Source organism: Egretta garzetta, unplaced genomic scaffold, assembly GCF_000687185.1.
Source record: "Egretta garzetta isolate BGI_Z169 unplaced genomic scaffold, ASM68718v1 scaffold50, whole genome shotgun sequence".
Lineage (NCBI taxonomy): Eukaryota > Metazoa > Chordata > Aves > Pelecaniformes > Ardeidae > Egretta > Egretta garzetta.
The window spans coordinates 2,869,426-2,889,234 of NW_009258613.1; the positions used below are offsets into that span (position 1 = coordinate 2,869,426).

At 39.1% G+C, this 19,809-nt stretch overlaps 1 protein-coding gene across 1 annotated transcript in view; it reads right to left on the reverse strand.

The window, feature by feature from the left end:
- Window positions 1-428: 428 nt before the first annotated feature.
- Window positions 429-19,809, reverse strand: part of ADCY8 (adenylate cyclase 8) — a 127,171-nt gene continuing 107,790 nt past the window's right edge. Inside the window, exons 13-17 of the mRNA XM_035903425.1 lie at window positions 15,458-15,616; window positions 11,742-11,888; window positions 4,865-4,957; window positions 2,395-2,509; window positions 429-916 (exon numbers count right to left, since the gene is read on the reverse strand). Of these exons, the coding sequence (XP_035759318.1) occupies window positions 429-916; window positions 2,395-2,509; window positions 4,865-4,957; window positions 11,742-11,888; window positions 15,458-15,616 (1,002 nt within the window). The remainder of the gene's footprint in view (window positions 917-2,394; window positions 2,510-4,864; window positions 4,958-11,741; window positions 11,889-15,457; window positions 15,617-19,809) is intronic.

The following is a 19,809-nucleotide window of genomic DNA, read 5'->3' on the forward strand; positions in this document are numbered from 1 at the left end:
ACTAGCTTAGATGCATATAATCCCACCTGAAGGCATCTAAAGGTGAGAAGAACCTACTCAATCTCCTTATGCCTTTGTTTTCAGCCAAAAAGTGTGGACAGTGTTGCCTCCTTTCCCCATAACTCCCTATGTAAATCTATGTTCTAAATCCTCTCAGTCAGGTGTTTGTTCTCACCCCTTTCTACAGGTAAGTGGCATAGCAGAGTGGTGGCCAACAGCTACTACGTGTGGAGATCCAGAAGTTAATCACGTCTGGGCGTGGAGAGATGCTGGCACCATTTGTTAAAATGTAGGAGTTTGAATCTTATAGAAACATCACACCAGAAAATAATCACACTTCTTCTAAAAAAAATTAAACCCTTTTTATTTGTATATTTATTTTTATATATAAAAGAAATACAAAAAAAAGAACACAAACAAAATGCTGATTATGGCAATTCAGTTTTTTCAGCCCCCTCTGCCTGGGATGCTGCCTCAGATCCACCAGGAGTGAGCAAAGTCCTCCGGTTGTAATGTCCTTTTATGATTCCAGAGTTATTGTTCTCATTAAGGATTTGCTTCTGTTTTTGCCTGTTAAGAGACTGTACAAGTCCTAATACAACAGCTGCTAATGAATACTGTCCAGTCAGTTTTCTTGGTTGTAAGATTAAAGGATTTGGTTGAACTCTTCCTAGAAGAAAATATGTTTTGATTTTTCCTTCCTGTTCACTGATACCTTTGACATAAATCTCTCCTCGGTAGTCGAAGGCAAATCCTCGGTCCTTCAGGATCAGATACGTTTCTTCAGGCACTTGTATTCTGTCACTAACACCTGTGCTGTCCATTCGACTTGCTAAATTAACCGTTTTGCCCCAGATGTCATATTGGGGTTTCTTAGCACCGATAACTCCTGCTACAACAGAGCCATGGCTAATCCCTATTAAAAAAAAAAAAAAAAAATGAGAAGAGCTAGCCCGTTAGACAAGAATGGCTGAAAACCGTATTTGCACCTAAGTACCAGATGAAGCCGGGTTCAGATACACTTATCTCTAAGCTTATTGAAGAGGTGTATATACAAAGTAAGTAAGAAAAAAGGCCAGAAAAGCTAGAAAAAAATGAAAAGTTATATCCTTATATCCACAGAGTTATTTTAGAGGCCGTCCATCTCAGTGGAACCACAGTACTTACGTATCAGCTGCATTCTGTGCACTATTGCCCAAGCTCTTGCAAACTGATTCTTATGTAGTAGGAAAGATCTCTCTGGAAGGATCTTTCTGGGGCTACACTTGTTGAAGGCAGCCTTGTTAGTACTATACAGACAAGAAATTACATTCTTATGTTCCTTGAAGTGAAAATATTAAATTATTCGACGGAGTTATTGAGAGGCTGTATCTGGTAAGATTGTTGCATAAATTCAAGACAAGCAATAATATTTTTTTCTACAGCAGCTATTTAGGAATATATTTAGTGATAGTGAAGGGCACATCTTTGGGAAAATGTTCTTAGTTTTTAAATTTTTTTTTTAAAGAATATTTTTTTTAATTGGTGATAGAAATTGTTTCCAAATACTGTTGCAAGTGATCCATGCTTACTAGGAGTGGATGAATATTCCCTGAGAAATCCTGGGAACTGGATTTTTCTGTTCAAAACTGTGAGGAGTGCAGATCACTGATAGTGGTGCTGCAACCCTCCATGTTGTGACTGATGAACATACTCCAGCTTTTTTATGGCAGGGTTGTCTGTAAGGACATGCTTCTTCTGGGTGGTTTTTGGTTTTGGCCAGTGATCCTGTCAGTATGGGAAGCCATCAGATTTGGTCCTTCCACGTGCCATATATTCAGGCCATCTTTACATGTCCCATCCTACTAGTCATTCAGGATATCCCATCCAGCATAATAGGTTCCCCATCACAGCAATTCAGAGCTGCTGCCACTGGGACAGGTCAGGTCAGAACTGGAATTCAGTTTTTGTGCAAAACCGAAGTACCACACACAGGGTTTAGGATAAGCTACTATTACTCCTTTACTGAACAAAAATCTAAGACAGAGAGATTAGTTAGAGACTGTACAAGCCAGTAACAAGCTTGGAGTTAGGTCTGGGCTGCCCAGTTCACTTTTATTGTTATATCTATGGGCTCTGGGTTAGACTTGCTAAAGACAGTAGCTTAATTATGTATTCCCATTTCACTAAACCTTAGAACTTCTGCAGTCCCCAAATCAGGGCCCATATTCTGCAGACAGAGTATTTCATCTTTCTAAATTTATCTGGGATGAAGTCAATTTGAGAACAGGGGGTACAGTGTTTGTAGTCTTTTAAATTGTACATGTCCTTGCAATGCTCCTGCTGCAACACTTACAGAGTCGGATCATTGCAGAAAAAAACACGTTTTAGTTCTCATGTTTGAACTATGCTTACCAATACGGAGTTCAAAGTTGTTAAATGAATGCTTGTTGATCTCCTGTATGCTTTCATTCAGAGCTATGGAGAAGTCAGCCAGAGCACACAAATGCCCCCATTTGTCTTCGCATTGCTGAGGAGTAAGTTATAAATCAAAATGTTAGAAAAGTTTTGCATTTGCCCAACTCACACCCATCCCCACCAAGTTCCAAGTACTTGAATTTGCAATTTGTAAGAACATCTCAACATACCAGATCCAAGAGAGGTAAGGTATTATTAATGGTAATGCTTCCCATTTATATTGCAACACTTCTATACCTGGATACAGAGAAGCTTAGCGTGAAGTGCCAAAGAAAGTGATTTCCTGTCAGTAATCTTACAGGCAATCATGGGAATTAATAAGGCATGTGAAATCCATCTAAGGCTGAGACAGAAAGTTAGAGACTATTGAGATACCTAAGGTGCAAGGGACAGAAACTACCGAGAACGAGGGATGACCCAGGTAAGCAAGAAGTAGAGCAGAAGAAGTGAAAGACATAATTCTCCTTTGCTGAAACTGTCACCCAGGAAAAGCACCAACTCCAGTGCTTTCAGGGATGGAATGGTTACAGGACCAACAGGGCAACTCAGGAAACCTGGGACCAGTTAAGTGGGAGGGAAAAGCTTGTTCTGTAGCTTATTAGTTGGCTCTGCTTAGAGCAGCCAAGTTACTCCCTGCTCCTTCCCCTCTGTTTCTGTTCCTACAGGGCGGTTGATATACAGATGGGGACCAGGAGTGGGTTTTGGTCTTCCCAGAACACCAATAGAGCAGACAGTGGCACAGGGACTCTCAAAGGAGGACAGCGAACTCCTTAATTGTTTCTCTGAGTAGGAGGTGGAGTAAGGAACAGCCGTGATTTTGGCCCGATAGCAGTATGATGTCATCTCATCTATTCTGAAGCCAGGTAATTCTTTCATCAAAAAATTTTCCGGTCCATAGGAACAAAACATTGCAAGCAAGCCCCACCCCCGGGTCATGCAGTCCATCCCGTTGCAATTTTCATCATCCTCAGAGTTTAATACTGAACATAGGCATTTCCCTGGCATCACCCTGTTCCGTTCACACTGTGCTCGGTCCTTGTCCTCAGCCTCATTCAGTTCACAGCATGCCAACCTCCCTCAGCAGCCCTCACCTCTTAGATGCTGACAAGGTGACAGTCATGTATGTATGAAGATAAGTATGAATAAAGACATAAAATACATAAATACATGAAAATTCCATTAGGCTATTATAGTTCAAGGAAAAGGATGAGTTAATCAGTCCTGGAAATGCAATAAAGATTTTCTCCTTTTGAATTTTTACCCACATCAAGGGTCAAAACAAGTGGTTAGGAGCTGCGTAACTATAACCAGCTACCTTCCTGATGTTCATTCCTTCTTTGCTCATCTCTGAACATAAGCATCTCCTACATGTCTAGTTTTGTGGATTTCTAGCTGTCAGCATCACTTGTTACCCTGTAGGTGGGAGATGCTCAGCTTGTTACACTCCACATGTTTTATAATGTCTTCTAAACAAACAATGGAAATTTTCTCGTTTATAAAGCTCACGCTAATCTGGCTTCTGCTTTCCTGGCAGCTGCAATCAACGTGGGCAGATCTGATTCCCACTCTGTGGTTGATCTGGGACAGCACACTCTTTTTTGTGGTGCTCTTCCCTGGGGAAAGGCACCGGTTGCCAAGCAAGACAGATTTCATTAACAGCTAACTTCTCGCTGGATGTATTTTAGAGCCTCATCTTATTCCTTTGGAGACCCCATTTCCAGGCACATGCTTGGGTGTAATTAGGAATGCATTTCTCTCATCTGATTTATCTGAAGTTTATGGCTGTGACTCTGTCTCCTCTGTGGTTCGTTTTTCCCTCAGCTTGGTTTGCACTCTGCAAGTGAGGGCAGTGTGCAGGACTTGATGATCTTAAAGCTCTTTCTATGATTCTATGACTTCTGGCTTTGTGATGTTCTTCCGTTGAACTGATGGGTCTGCTTTCTTTTTGATGTACAGTTTATCATGCTGTCTGTAGACATACAGCTACATCATAACCAAAATATATAAAAGCAACCTTACTCTTACCTAAGTACACTGTCAGTTAATAGAGCCTCTCTCTTCATATGTTATTGGAGGCTGTCAGCCAGATTCTGGTCTGAGTTACAGTGGTAACTTCAGAGTATGTCCGAAGATACAGATAGACCTGCTCTAGATTCACATCAGTGTGACTGAAAGGAGATTTTTTTTTCTCCTATAAACTTAAACTTGAGGAAAGAATCCATATGGTTCTTGTTCCTAGCACAAGATGGCATGAAGAAGTGTAACTGTTTTCTGCCAGAAGCCCCAAATGTCTATTTTTTTAGCAAACACAGGTCTACAAACATCAGAAAGCTAACACTAATATTCTCTAATATAAATGGTCGGACACACCAAAAGCTTTGCTTCTTAAAGAAAACTATTATCTTACCTGTTTTTCAGGTGATAATCCTGACACGGCCATGTATGTGCTCCCAATCGTTTTAATTTTTTCAATATCTTGAAATCTCTCTTCACCTAGTAACTAATACATATGTAAAAGCCACTGTTATTTCTGTAATTCTTAATGCAAAATCCTTCTACAGATATTAAAATGAATCATTACACTCATGGCATCTTCCATTGGTCACGGCGCACAGTTCATTCTGGGTTCTGGGGCACACTGAGCTGGGACCCTTTGCAACATCCTCTACTCACAGAGTGCACTCAAGCTAAATTCTGCTGTGCTTTGTAAAACTGTTTGGTAAATCACATGATGGATAATGTAAGACATGCATATTCCAGCCTAACTTAAATGCAGATGAGTCCTGCATTTCCTGGGGTATAATCACTGAAAATTAGTGAAGACAGACTGTCTGTGTATGTGTGTGTGAATATAAGAGGACTTTATCACTTAAAAGTCTTCCTAAGTATCTTTTGAAGGAAGTCAGTTTTCAAATTGAGTGCTGCTACAGCAACATTTCAGGTGATTAAAGGGAATTCAGTCCACTTAAAATCACTGTTTTAACCATCTTACACAGTCAATGGATGAAGTTAGATGCTTCCAAAGAACTTCTATGAGAAATCAAGGCCTTCTGTATCCCATGCTTTTCTCTACTTACTGTCAGACCTAACACTGGTATGTCCACTGGGTCACTCAATCTGCACTTTTGTTATGTATTTTCCTCTTCTACAAAAAAATTAGGGAACCAATGGGAAGTGATAAACACCTGTATCTATTTGAGATGCCCATAGTTGCTAAGTAGGTATAAAGAACTTGTCAGATTGAGAATCTGCAAGAGGAAGAATAAATTTAGTCTATTGGCTAATGCACTGAGTGGAGTGGGAGTGACAGTTTGGTCCCTATTCCGAGTCCATATTCGCAGTTTAACTTAGGACTTTGCATGAAATAGAAGCCAGAGCCTTACATTCCTTGAGAGACCTAAGCAGAGTTCAGGCTGTGAACTCTGTCAATGACAGTAGAGCTTTATACAGGATATGGGCACATATCACCTCATCCCAGGCTTTAAAAATGTCTGTTGCTGATGTTAATATCAAAATACCCCAAGAAACTTCATGATAAGCAGTATGGTATCTAATACATTTAGGTATCAATATGATTAGGCAGTCCTGGAAGAAAAAAAAAAAGCAGTTCACAGAGACAAGAAATTTCAAATTTTCAGTTCTAAAGGTTCAACTTAGTTGGGATTTAAATGAAGAAAAAAAAATCTTGCTGTGGTCAGGCAAAAATTTAATGAAGCGTTTCCCCCTTCTTTTATACATGGTCATGCATTCTTTTTCCATCTTGTGGGTTTGAGTTTCCTGTCAATTAAAAACTAAAGGGATTATTTCATTCAAAGGGAGAAACATACCAAAGGCATAACATGAAATGGCCCCTGCCGTTGAACTAACCACAGCATACGTCAGCCGGAGTGTCGGGGTCTTGGAAGCTTTGCTGTTCGTGTACAGCTATCACACCATCTGTCTCTAATGGGAGGCTGCACAGCATTGCACGCAGGGAATACAAAGCCATATGGTTAATGGCTCCCTTCCAAGTCAGGAAAGTCCAAAAACTTGACCTGCTTCTCGTTTTTCTTCAAACTGCCAGAAAAGCCCATTATCTACATTTCCCTCCTACAAGGGCAGCTCCTCCAACTGCTCTCTTAAAGAAAAAGATCATTTCTTGTAGCTCAGCTTTTGTGAGTGGTCTGAGAGCACCAGGTGTGTGGGCAAGGGGAGAAAATAGCCTGGGTTAAAAACAGCCTATATTTTCATTTCCAGATGGTTGCTGGAAGCAACAGCAAACAGCACAGAAATTTAGAATGTATGATAAATATCTAAAATGACTCTTTTTAAGAAAGAAAGAACCTACTGGCTTTGAGGCAATTTAGAAGAAGTAATCTCAAGTTATCTTTTTTCGTCTCATTCATTATTGTTTCCAAATATCTTTTTTTTTCCCTGCTTTATCCTGTTTGTTAGATAGCTTCTTTCCTTCTTCAAATAATGGTTTATTTACCAATTACTTTCTTCACAGTGTGACAGGATGATGGATTTTGATATTGGGGTAAGATATTTCAACTCAGTCCCAAATCAGCTACTGTTTGTTAAGACATTTTAAATAATAGGCTTGCTAATTTACTAAGATAGTCCAGCAAACATTTTCAAACACTAGAATGTGGTTGGTATCTGAAAAGCAACTAATGGCTCAATGCTGCAATTCATGTACAGCCAGGGTTATGTGGAGGTCAGACCCAGGGGTATACACATGCAATGAAACATGTATAAAGTAGTACAAAAGAGAATGTTCCAGGACATGGCACACAATTTCAAAGTAATCAGTGAAGTCTGAAAGCAGGATCCTGCATTCTGCCAAAACCTCTATTTGTGGCAACATAATATATTAAAATCTGTTGTCATAAACACTCTGTAAATCACTGCAGGATAAAGAAAATGGAGGGAAAAAGAGCCCATGAACTAGAAAGCTCTTATTAAAACACAAATCCCAACTGTAACATCACTAAGATACATAAATGATAGATTAAAATGGCTAGAAAGAATATTATATTAAAAAAAAAATCCTTCAAGACCCATAATCTTCAGGAGAAATGTTCCAATATTACTTTTTTGGTGCAAGATCTCAAAGAATGGCAGTTTAGCCCTGTATGTGTCTTAAGACTACAGTCATATAAAAAATGGGTAATTATAAAAGTAGATTTGCAATGTTCATGCTTGGTTTTTGATGTCTGAACTGTTCCTGTCAGCACCTCTGTGCTTGGGTAGAAAATAGGGTATTATATATAACTGTATTCTATAATGATGCTATATGTCAAATTTAAAAAAAAATCTCGTTTTGTCAGTCCAGAAACAAACACCTCCCATCCTGCCTCAGATGACAGGAAGCCTGGATAATTTGGAAATCAACAGATTTGTGAGCCATCAGGGAAAAAAAAAAAACAACTGAGTGAACGCTGTGCTTTGAGAGGAGTCAACTATTCCCCAAGACTGACTTTTGGACCAGGTTCCCCCAGTTCCCTAAGAAAGAACCCGTCACAACCTGACTCCTCTGTGGGCTCCTACCCCATACCTTTGTTGGTGGCAGGTTCTGTTACACCATTCACTATTTTTTGTTTGACTGGCTTTGACTCTCTAACAGATCTATTACCTAGAAAACAAAATAACAGATCTGGATTGTAAGCCTACTGGTTTATAGTAACATGGAAACTCCTCCAAAAAGAAGAAAGAAATAACCCAGATCTCCTTCTCATGCACCTATCACATTTTCCAAACCAGATCAATTTGTATTTTTACCTCTGCTTTCATTCAGAAACCTCTTCCTGGCCCTATGGACAGAGCATTCCTACTACTATTATCCGTGCAAGGAAAGGAGGGGAATCACAGTGTAGAATCTGATTTGAGATTTGGAACTCAATTCAGTTGTCTAAACATAGGTGTCTAGGGTGATCTAGAGCAAATTTCCTTGAAAAACCTCCAATGGCTTGCTCCAGAACTGCATGAGTTTTCTGACAACATAGCATGGGACTGGACAATCCCATATGGGTGTCTGAAATCACCTAGGGTATCTCAAATGGCACCAGGTACTGATGTCTTACACTCCTGCACTAAAAATTGTGCATTTGGGTGTCTCTACAGTGGTGTCCACGTGATGCTGAGGAGCAAAGTTTTCCCGTGGCTATCTGCTCTGCTCTGCTCTCAAAGTGCACATCTGCACTTTGCTTCCAGGGCTTTATTGAGACAGTGGACAATCTTGGCAAGAAACATCATGAAAAACAAGGAATAGTGACATCATGTAGTGTCAGTCAATAGTTACGTGGAAACATTACTGGCCCTGAATCATCGTACCTGAAATGACTTTCCGTGGGTAGGATTACTCACTTCAGTTGTTCTGGCTGGTGTATCACCCTTCAGATTGCTTAGACAGAATAAACTAATGGCATGACCATGCTGGAAGTAGGTTAGCAGTCATCAGGGGATCACATAATTTCATTTACTACCCGTACCAAGAACATATCTATTATTCAACTAAACATGTCTGGGACATAATACAGTCCCTAATTAGGTCCTTTATTAATTACAGAGCAGGTGTTAGGGGCCTGAATGTAATATTGTGGTAGGGCTTTTGATGAAAACCTTGCCTTCTGTAATCGCCACAGCAGCAATGGAATTTTGTTGTGAAGATTGTATGAACGTGCATGGCAAAATATCTTAAATTAATTCATAGCAATAGGCTTTGCATTAAATTTGAGCCATAATTATTTTAATCAGATCTGGAAAGAAAAACAAAGCTATTAATCAAGAAGCATGCTGACAGCTGTGCAAGATCTCAGAGATAAGAAGCAGGTATTTTTAAAAGTTACAGAGCTCTTCTCATAGGAGAGAAGTTTTGTTTTCTACTAAAAATACACAGGGATGCATCCCATGTGAATTCTTCTATTTCCCACTAGTAATTTTAGTATCTGACCAATTATATGGTTAAACTCTCAACTTCATTATCTCTCAGAGTTTGGCAGTCTTAACCCTGGTCCTGTTTTTATGAGCTACTACTCTAGGAATATTCCCCATGCAGGTGCCCAGGATGAGGAAGGATTGAAGGTGCACTTAAGACCCTGTTCTGGGTTCATATTTAGGTTCTAGCTTCTGGCATGGGAGCAGGTATCTTTGTTTTAAAAAAAATGCAGGAAAGTCAATTACCCCTTTCTGCGTTTGTTTTCCATTTATGAAATGAAGAAATCATAGCTTCCACCAGAGCAGCAAATTGAAAATATATTCTTCAAAACTTGTGAGAGGCCTTAGGTACTTGCTGCTCAGGATGGAACAATAAAAAATAAAAGGATTTTTTTTCCCTAATCTCTTTTTCTCAGTCATGTGCCTTCCATTTTAATCTTTTCCTCTAGTATCTTCCTCAGAAACCCTTGGAGGTACTTGCTCTTCAAAGCTAAAAAACCAAACCAAACCAAAAACTCTAGGCTCGATCCTCAGAGACATCTGTGTTTAAAGTAGGACTGAGGTAGAACTAAACAAATTAAAAAAAAAAAAAAGACACTGATTCTCAAATCTTCATTCAGCTGTATTCTAAACCCTGGAGAGGGCTGAACTTTGCCAGTGATTTAGTTTTGTGGAAAAAAGGTTTCTGTATGATAATCTATGGGCAGAGTCCTGGTCCAGATGCAAAGTATGCCACCTTGTCTTCTCTCAAAAACTCAACCTTCTGCACTCTAGTAATGCTTTTTGAGTTGAGATCCGAAGTGGTAAAAGATGTTCTCTTTTTTCAAGCCTTAACCTAAGTGGAGTTTTACCCTTCTCTGTTTTAGGTGATTGCTCCATGGTTACATAGCTCCTGTGGGTTGCAAGTTCCAGATCCAGATCCTTTTGAGGGAACAAATTCTATTTTTTTGGACTGCATCTTAGTTTTAAGCTGACAAGATACTCATCACTTCTCCAGTTGATACTCTACCACAATACAGAAATTAATTAAAAAATTCCTTGAGATAAACAGAAATTAAACAGAACATGGGTTTCTTGGGTAGGGTTTCTCGCTGTTTCTCAGTGATTTCTTGCCACCCATGTGCTCTCTCCCCTGCTGTCCCGTTTAGTATTATTCTTGCCTTGCTCAGCAGAATTCTGAAAATGATGTCTTTTCCCCACTTTCTCTTTGAATAACTTCTCCAAAACCAGAGTCACAGACCAATGATACCACCATCACCTCCTCACTTCCTCTCCCCTTTTCTATCTCCACTATCCCACTGTGGCACACAGATCCCAATATCACTGTGAGGAAGAGATGGCTCAGATTCTGCTTCTACCACTTGGGGAGCTCAAGGAGGTCTACGTGCTCCTGAAAACTTCTTGCAGTGTACAGGTTAAAATACCCCATGATACGTAATTTTGGCCTTACTTTTGCACCCTTCCTAGTTTTAAAGTTTTTTCAAAGCTCATCCTTTGTCCCCTTTCTTAATTCCTCTTGGGCTCATTGCAGGACACAATACCACCTGTCTAAGCTTCCTTACTAACTAGTTGGCATGGTACACAATACCAAGCATGCAGCTTGCTCCTGACTTCCTCTTCATTTTCCAATTTTTCCTTGCTTCCATCTGGAAATAGCTATATTGGGGATCTGACTTTTCTCCTGTTTATCTTACCCCCTCCTCATCTCCCTTTCTGAAATTAACTGGACAGGATACTTAAATAAATTCTTTTGCGTTTCTACATCCTCTCCATTCTTATTTTTAAATTTTCCCTTCACCTCTGAATTCTTCAGTAAAGCAAGCGGCTTTACTTCATTTACCTGTGCATAACATACCTGACCTTACAAGTCTCCTCAGTTAATATGTCACCACCTTTCATTCTCTATCCAACATTTGATTCTGAGCTGTGTGCTTCACATTTAACTTGACACTGTTCTGATCTTTAACATTCATTGAGTCCATTCAACCAATGTCTGCAGAACAATATCTTTATCTGTTCGGATTTAGACCACTACTTTCCAGAACTGTTGCAAATATCTCCATCTTTCTTTATTCTACTGAATTAAAGCGTGTTCTACTTCCAGATACACTGAAGCAGATTGTGCTCTTATTTATGCATGTTCATACTCAAGTAAATATTGATTTTAGTCTCTACCTCACTAGGTCATTCAGACCAAAGTTTGGCAAGACTAGGTGCAATAAAAGCAAACCAGACAATTGTAATAGGAATTTGAGTAAAAAAAAAAAAAAACAAAAACCCAGACAATTATTGGAAGCAGAATAGTTACTAAGTTTGATAATTCATCATTCAAGAGCTATCAGATTTCCTCTAGTAGCTGGTATTACCTCATCGAAGTCTGCAATGATTTCATTCAACAAGCGCAGACATTCTACTCCTTGGTTATTCATCTCGGTCTGGGAATAGAAGTCAGCAAATCCAGGAATAGAAGCAAACATCACACCAACAGCATCATAGGACTGAGAGTATAATTCCTTTAAGAACAATGAAGAAAAATGAATTTAAGTGGTAATATACAGAAGACAACATAATTGGCTGCAATTAGATAGGTTTCTTATTTTTTCCATGCATAATGCCTTAATAGCTGAGCTTAGCATCAGTATATTAAGCGTTAGACAAGTTCAGGAGGAGGCTGACATCTCTCACATTTTTGTCACGGCTTGTATGCAAGGTTTGCCCTTTCTTTGAAAGTCTACTTTTTCTGATCCTGAAGTCAGGAGGCTACACCAGCAAAAATGAAATAGAATTTTTCGTTTTGATTTATATGGGGAACCACTTTAAAAAATAAAGTATTCATTTGCAAGTATGAATACCAGAGAATCAAACACAGTTAGGCAAGTAAAAGGAACCTAATGTTTATTATTTGTTATTGTTTAAGTCTGTCTTATGAATATTTGCAGTTGACAATGTATTTCTAAATTTGTTGATTAACAGGGATCAGATGGGACCATTTAAAATATCTAGTATGACCCCTTTGTAAAGAGTCTCCTCAGTTACCACATTTTCTGGTGTATAATTTATACTTCATGCTACTGCAGCTCTTTACAATTTTTTTTTTTATTCACAGATTTTCAGAGGGCCCTTACTCCACGGTAAACTGTGATTCTCCTGTGGTGACTATGAAGCCATTTGGTTGCCTGGCTCTTGGACAGGTTCCTGCTATCAGGGTCTGAAAGGAGGGAGGAACAGAACTGAGGGTGATAATGGAGTTACTGAGGACAGAAAGCTGCTTATAAGAGATCAGACACAGGAGGCTATTAGGATAAAGTATGCACTGGGATAAACTTCCACTTATGTTATTCATGTAATTCACACTGGTACTGAATGACAGATTTATCTATGGATGGGTTCTTGTGATTATATATGTGAAGATGCGGTCAGTTCTTCTCTGAACCCAAACAAATTTTTAGGAGCAAAACTAATGTCAACTTAAAAAGTATCAAGGACATAGCCCCCACCCCCAAGTCCTGGTATGCTTTTCTAGTGGCTAATACACCACAAGCACATGCGTTCTCTTCTGTTTAATTTTTTTCTAGCTTCCACTTCTGTAGTTTTACCCAATGGCTGATACTTTCACTTCTGTTCTGGGACTTCTCTTATGACATTCTGTCCCAGAGTAGTTGCTTCTCAATGTTCTTGTTAGTGTGCTTTAGGAAATTTTAGTGCTTTGCTCTCATGATAAAAGGACTTACTGCTAGATGCCTGATGTAAACACCTTAGGCTCCTCTTCTTCATCCTCATCTCCCTAGAAAAGCATCCCGAACCCCTGTCCTGCATTTTGCTACGGTGCTAGTGCTGCTACTTATCTGGACTCTTTAACAATGTGTCCTACCATGAATGTGGGAAAAATTCTGCTAGTTTCCAAGGACAATGCAAAGCTTTGATTGGCAATAAATGTGACTGATTCCTTTCCTGCTCTTACACTTTCTTTCACTGAAGAACATCTGCAGGGTCATGGAAACCATACTCTAAGGACAATTTTACTGCCTTTCATAGATATAGAAAAAAGTAATGCACACATTAGTTCATGGAAGACTAGACAATATGTGCTAGGAGAAACATATATACACTCAGACATACTCTTTCCTTAGATCGTGAAGACAGAAAACAACTGGCTGAGCCTTCAGCTGCTCAGTTTTTCTATTTTTGGTAAGAACCATCAAGACAGAGATAATATATCCATGAGAAAATGCTTACGGTACACATTCGGGAATTCATTTTTTGAGAGCAGAGAAATTAACTTAATGGCCAGACATGAACTGCAGGATTGATTGTACTGAAATCTGGTAGATGTTACAGCTAGCTGGCTCATGCATAAATCATCCCCAAGCATAGTCACTCTGGAAATTGCCTTACAAAAACCAGGGGTGGTGGAATTGAATTCAGTGGCATGTTATTGAAGCATCAGCAGTGATCCATGGGACATCTGTTTACTTTTGATGATTATTATGCATGTGAGTGTATGTGAATGAATGTGTAAGAGAGGACATGCGTTCCCTGAAAATCCATAATGCAGACACGCCAGAACACACTCATGGTTGGTATTGGGGCCTGCTCCATTTGCAATGAAGCATTTTAACCTGGTTGCTTTCCCTCACACATATACTCAAGTGCAGAGCAGTGGTTTTATGGCAGTTTAATACCCATAGAGTGTAAAATTCCTAAAGAGACTGATTTCTAAAATGCCTTTTCTTGTAGGTTCTCACTATGTCATCCTTCCCTAGGTGATATTTGAAATCACATCGTCAGAACAAAATGGTTCCTCATTGTGTAGTCTAATTCATCTGGCTACATCTATTTCCAAAATGTACAATCAGAAAAGGGTAGCCTTGATTACTCTTTGCTGCACAATGAATAGATATGTCGGTGCTGGCAACCCGAATCTTGCAACATTTGCAACCTCTTCATCATAAAAGATAATTCCACCATTACATGAGAAAATTCCAGTTTCATCATACAGTGGACTCTATTCACAGATAATATTGTAATACTCATTTGCCTTATTTGCTTTCAGAAACAAATTCTGGACTTTATTCCTTCAGCAACCTATCTTCAAACTGTGTCTTAAGAATAGCCAGAGACTCCATTATCAAAATTTTCTTTGTGTACTGCAAACACTCTTCAGGAACATAGCCACAAACTATTTTATTAACTGCTCCAAGGAGACAGTTCAGGGGCAATATGAAATGGCAAAAATGTTCTCTTGGGTCTGAAGATGTGAGAGGCTCAGATTGGTTGCAGCCTGTTGCACAGATTACTACTTTAATAACTGGTAGGGCTGTAATAATACTTCTGCAACCCTGGTCTGTCTTAATTTTGCACAGGCATTCTGTTAAATTAACATATCTTCTTTAGGAATACTAGATTTTCATAGACTCATAGGTTGGAAGAGATATCTGAAGGTCATCTAATATAGTTCCCACTCAAAGCAGGGCCAGTTAGGTTAATTTTCTCACGGCCTTGTTCAGTTGAGGGTTGAATATCTCCAAGACTGGAGATTTCACAACCTCTCTGAGCCCTGATGCAATGACCACTTTCCCAGGGATCTTTTTTCCTTTGTATCTAAAGGGGATTTTTCTTCCTGCAACTTGTATCGTTGCCTCTTGTCCTTCCACTTGCACATCAGAGAAGAATTTGGCTCTGTCTCCTCTATAAACACCCATTAGGTATTTGAAGACAGTGGTGAGATCCTCTTTCAGCCTTTTCCTCTTAAGATTGAATGAACGCAGCTCTCTCTGCCTCTCCTCATATGTCGTGTGCCTCTAATCATCTTGGTAGCTCTCTGCTAGACTCATTCTAGTAGGTCTATGTGACTCCTATGAGTGAGCCTAAACCTGGAAACACCATTCCAGATTTGGTCCTAGAAGTGCAGAACCCTTTACTTTAAAACATAAATGTTTTTTTTTAATGTGGATCAGATACCAAGTATTGGCAGTATTTGTGTAAAGAATCCTATTGCGAACTAAATGCTAACAATTTCCTAACAGATCTGCTTTTCTTTTGCTAATTAGAGAAAAGTATCAGAAATAAAAATGATACATACTTCATTATCCCGATCCTTCTCCAGGAAGTGACGGGCAACATGACTGGGTAAAATATTCCGTAGCATATTTTCATTGTGCTCCCTTAACTCCTTCATTTCATTGATTTCTTCTTTTGCTTGAACACGCCACAGAAAATCCAGCCTTGCTGTGTATTCAAGCTGTATTCAAGAAAGAAAAAAAAAAGGCAAAAATAAAACCTGATGAGATAAGACCAGACATTGTATTGTCATCCTGGCAGGCTGCTCCTGCCACGTAACCAAATTCAGTGCCTCTGAAAATCTTTGACTCTGACAGAATTTTATTTTATTGCCAGAAAAAAGAGATTATTTCCTTGCCTCGTGTATGGTGAGTGTCTCAGAGGAATCTTGGGCAAAATAATATTTGTCACATTACTGCTATGAACAGTGGCTAGAAAAAGCCACAAAATTATTTTCCTTTATTAGTTGGGTAATGGAGTTAGACAGGAGATAAGGTAGTGGAAGATATCGGTACTGGTATGAAATAAATCTGTTCCCCTTTTCATATGTGTTTTCAAATCAAATAGGTTTCATGAGAAAATAGCACAAGGGTCATTCTAAAGACTTTGAAGAGACAGGTAGTTTACTCCTCAAGGATGAGCGTCTTTCAGCAAAACTATGTATAACAGGCCAAGAGACTCCCAAAGCGGTCTTTCAAATCTGTGGCACCAAAATGAGGTATTTCTACTGTTGGGACATCCAGTTATTTGCAATTTAAGTCTTTTGAAAGATAGTAAAAGATGCTATTTGATAGCCCCTGGAATTCTCTGTCCCTGATGTAGTGTGGATCCAAAGTCTGCAGTCACAATTTAGTACGAGCATGGTGGCAGTGCCGGATACCCTCAGCTAGAAACCAAAGTTAAATGGTTTTCAGCTCTGTATGTGCACAGAACGAAAGGAAGATTCCTGCACAGCACGCATTATATATAGATATATATTTTTGTACTGTGTATTTTTATAGGTATACATATAAATGCATATTCATATATACAGAAATGGTAGCTGTCTGCTAGGTGAAGCGGGGAACATGCCGAAATATCGTGTTGTTTGTCTGAGAGGCACGTGCGCCGGCACATGGACAAGACCAACTCTGCCAGAACTTTTGGGTGCATTACACTGATGAAGAGTTTTAATCAGATTTTATGGCAGGTGATACTGTAGCTTGCACAAGGGGTGACTTACTAAGCTACGGCTTAGCATTATTAGTATTAGAATTATTAGTATTATTGAAAATGACGGAAATACATCTGTGTGCAGTAAACTGCAAGAGAAAATATACTTGTGAGACTTGAGATGTGCTAACCAAAGATAATAATCAAACACCCAGCAGAGAAGTGTATTATACCAGCAAATGAATGCATTTTACAATTGGGAGACACATCAGATGTGCTGCCAAAAGGCGCTGGGATTATGGAAGTGGTTGGGGTATAGGGCAAGCCTGCAGGGGGTGGGAGTGACTGCAAGGGGGCTCTGGCCAGGCACTGTTTAGTGTCTCATCTTGTCCACATTTTTCGTCACCAGCAGTGACCAACGGCAAACTGTTCAGAAGAAAAACAGCACCTTGCAAGGGGGCTTACAGGTTGACTGTACTCCAGGGATCTTTCTTTCCTAAAAGCTAAAAGTGAGCCTCGCTTGATATAAACTTCCAAAGTTTGGGGGCATTTTAGCAGTGATTTGCTTGCCTCTGGATGCTATTGCCACCTTTATAAACAGTTAATCTTTTTTCTAGTTCCAATATTTTGATGTTTCATTTTGTAACTATTAATTCCCTAATTTAATTGCAGCAAAAAAACAGTCAGGAAAAAGTATTTTTAAACAATTTTTTCAACATTTTTCAGTTTCCTTCCCCCTCCCTTTTGTGCTAGAAGACAGAGCCCACACCAGATCATAACTGGCTTTTATCTCTACCAGCTGACTGAGAAGGCAACACTGACTGTAATTTTGCAAGGAGTTCTGAAGGTATTTTACAGATTGGCTTGGAGCAGGAGCTGCTGGTGGATTCTGGGTTCTTTGATGCTTCAGATATTTAATGCCACTACAATAAGAGCTTTGCAAAAAACTGTAATACAGTTTTTCACAGCTGGTTTTTTTATGCTGTTGTACAGGAAAAATTCACATCTCTAAAGCTAGCTCAGAATAGCAGCAGCTAATCTTTACATTTTAGCTAATGTCATTCTGGTTATTTATAATCACATTATAACAAGAAATATTTTTCTTGCATCATCAGTGGACAACTGAGATGACACTGTCAGTTCAGAGATAAAAGGGTGTGCTACATATGAGGTTTGAAAATAGAAAATTTTAAGAAGATGTCTTGCTAAGTTCCGATATTTGTTAAAAATAACAAAATTACAGGGTTGAGTTTTGGGTTTATTTTTTGATTGTGTAAAGAAGTATTCCTGGGCACAGTGGTGCCAATAAAAATGACCATCCGCAACATAAATCTTAAAATGTCCAGATTTTCTTGCCCTGATACATAGCTCTACAAAACACCTCTCATTCCAATAGTGAGTGAAGAAAATAGAGAAGGTGTATTACACAGCAAATCTAACACTGTCTATGTCCTCTAAACGCTGTACAACCCAATCTCTCTGCAGACAATTGCCACATGCAAGGAAAGCACAAGTTAAGGATCAGCGTTTGTGGGGCAGAAGAGAGAATGAGGAAAGATTTACATCCCGAAGGGACACTTTCAAGCACTGAAAACAGTCTAACTCCAGATAAAACAAGCAAATATCCTTTCTTCACTACACTAAAATTTGAATATAGAAAGGATAATAAAGAGACTTGAAGGGTAATGCCAGAATTAGGTATGTCTCTTCCTCTCTTTTTCTCTTTCAATTGGAACAATCTCCTCTTTGTATTTCCTCATTCCTCCCCTTTTTCCCAAGCATGAAGAAGGTCCAGGGGTCACGTTTATTGCAGACAAATTGCTGTATAGGGATGTCAGTCCCTCCTCCCTTCCCACAAGGCTCTTTAGAGCTAAGCTACAGCCCTGACATCCAGAGGTTATTAGGTCCATAGATGTCTGTGCCTGCCCTGCCAAAGTTCAAATCTTTCTTGGTACCAAAAAGTGCCAGAAGCAGATGAGCAAACCAGTCAGTCAGCCAACACTTGCCTACACTAGAACACTCATGTGGTGTAGGCAAGATCTACACTCGGATCTGCAGTCTAAAAGAAACCAGAGATGATTTTGCCCTTTCTTTTATAAAGCCTGTTTTTAGGTTTAATTGAGGTGGAGGGAGAGAAGGGACCGACTCTGCTGGGGGCAGTTTTATTCCCTCTTTGAAACTGTTAAAACCTTCTCTTTTAAAGCCATGGCAGAAGGTTTCACTCAGGGTTAATAGGCTATTTATATCGTGTGCATACACTAGAGATGTATTCCTAGTAAAGAAGACTGTATATGATACTGTATTTTGATGGGGTTTTAAGGGATAGTTTATGTTCATACAAAATGTTCTACTTAACTCATTAAAAAGATAAAGCAGTAGATGATCACAACAGAATAAGTCTAGCCTCAAAATTATCTGCAACACTTCTGTCATGCTTTTTGTCAAGTTTACTTTGCAGAAACAATGCTGTAAAATACGTATTACTTGTGTTAAAAAGAAGTGTTTCTAGATTAAATCGGATTTCTAATAGGGAATTTGTCTATTTAGCCTGAAGTCATGTGACAGCTACACAACTACTTTTAATTATGAGTTTAGCACCAGAGATCCTCGAGATTTATTGGCTGAAGTACAGATAAGATTTTAAGAAAGCTCTGAGTCTGATTAGAGAATCTCAGACAACCTTTTCTTGAACGTAACTTAAAATTCTGGGTGCAAAATTGGGGATTAACTTTAAATCACAGTGGATAAAGTATAGTAATTAGTTGTTCAGAAAGTAAAGGCCCATAAATTTAGTCTTACAAAAGTAATCCTTTTTGTAAATTCAGCTAGAATGAGGCAAGTTCTAAGCTATTCTACTTGAGAATACTTTTGTGGTGTGTGAGAAACAAAGCTGTGCTGGAGGACAGCTTTAATGGACTTACTGTGTTCCCCATCAATTCACGTTATTGAAGAGAATTTTTTTTAATGTGCTCTGGATGAAATTTTTATGTATTTTTTAGTTGGCATTTATACAGAGACCTTTAGGTTAACTCTATAATAAGAAATTAAACAATATAAGGAAATGTTCTGGGGCACTGCTGTTGGATACTGTTAAATTGATAAAGTAGCCCTATGAATCCTTTGGGAGAACATGCGGGAGTTACCACATCTGATGGACCGTTTCCAAGGGTGGTTTGAATGCAGCCGCCCTGTTTTATGGACCAAGGAAGATTAATAGGGTGG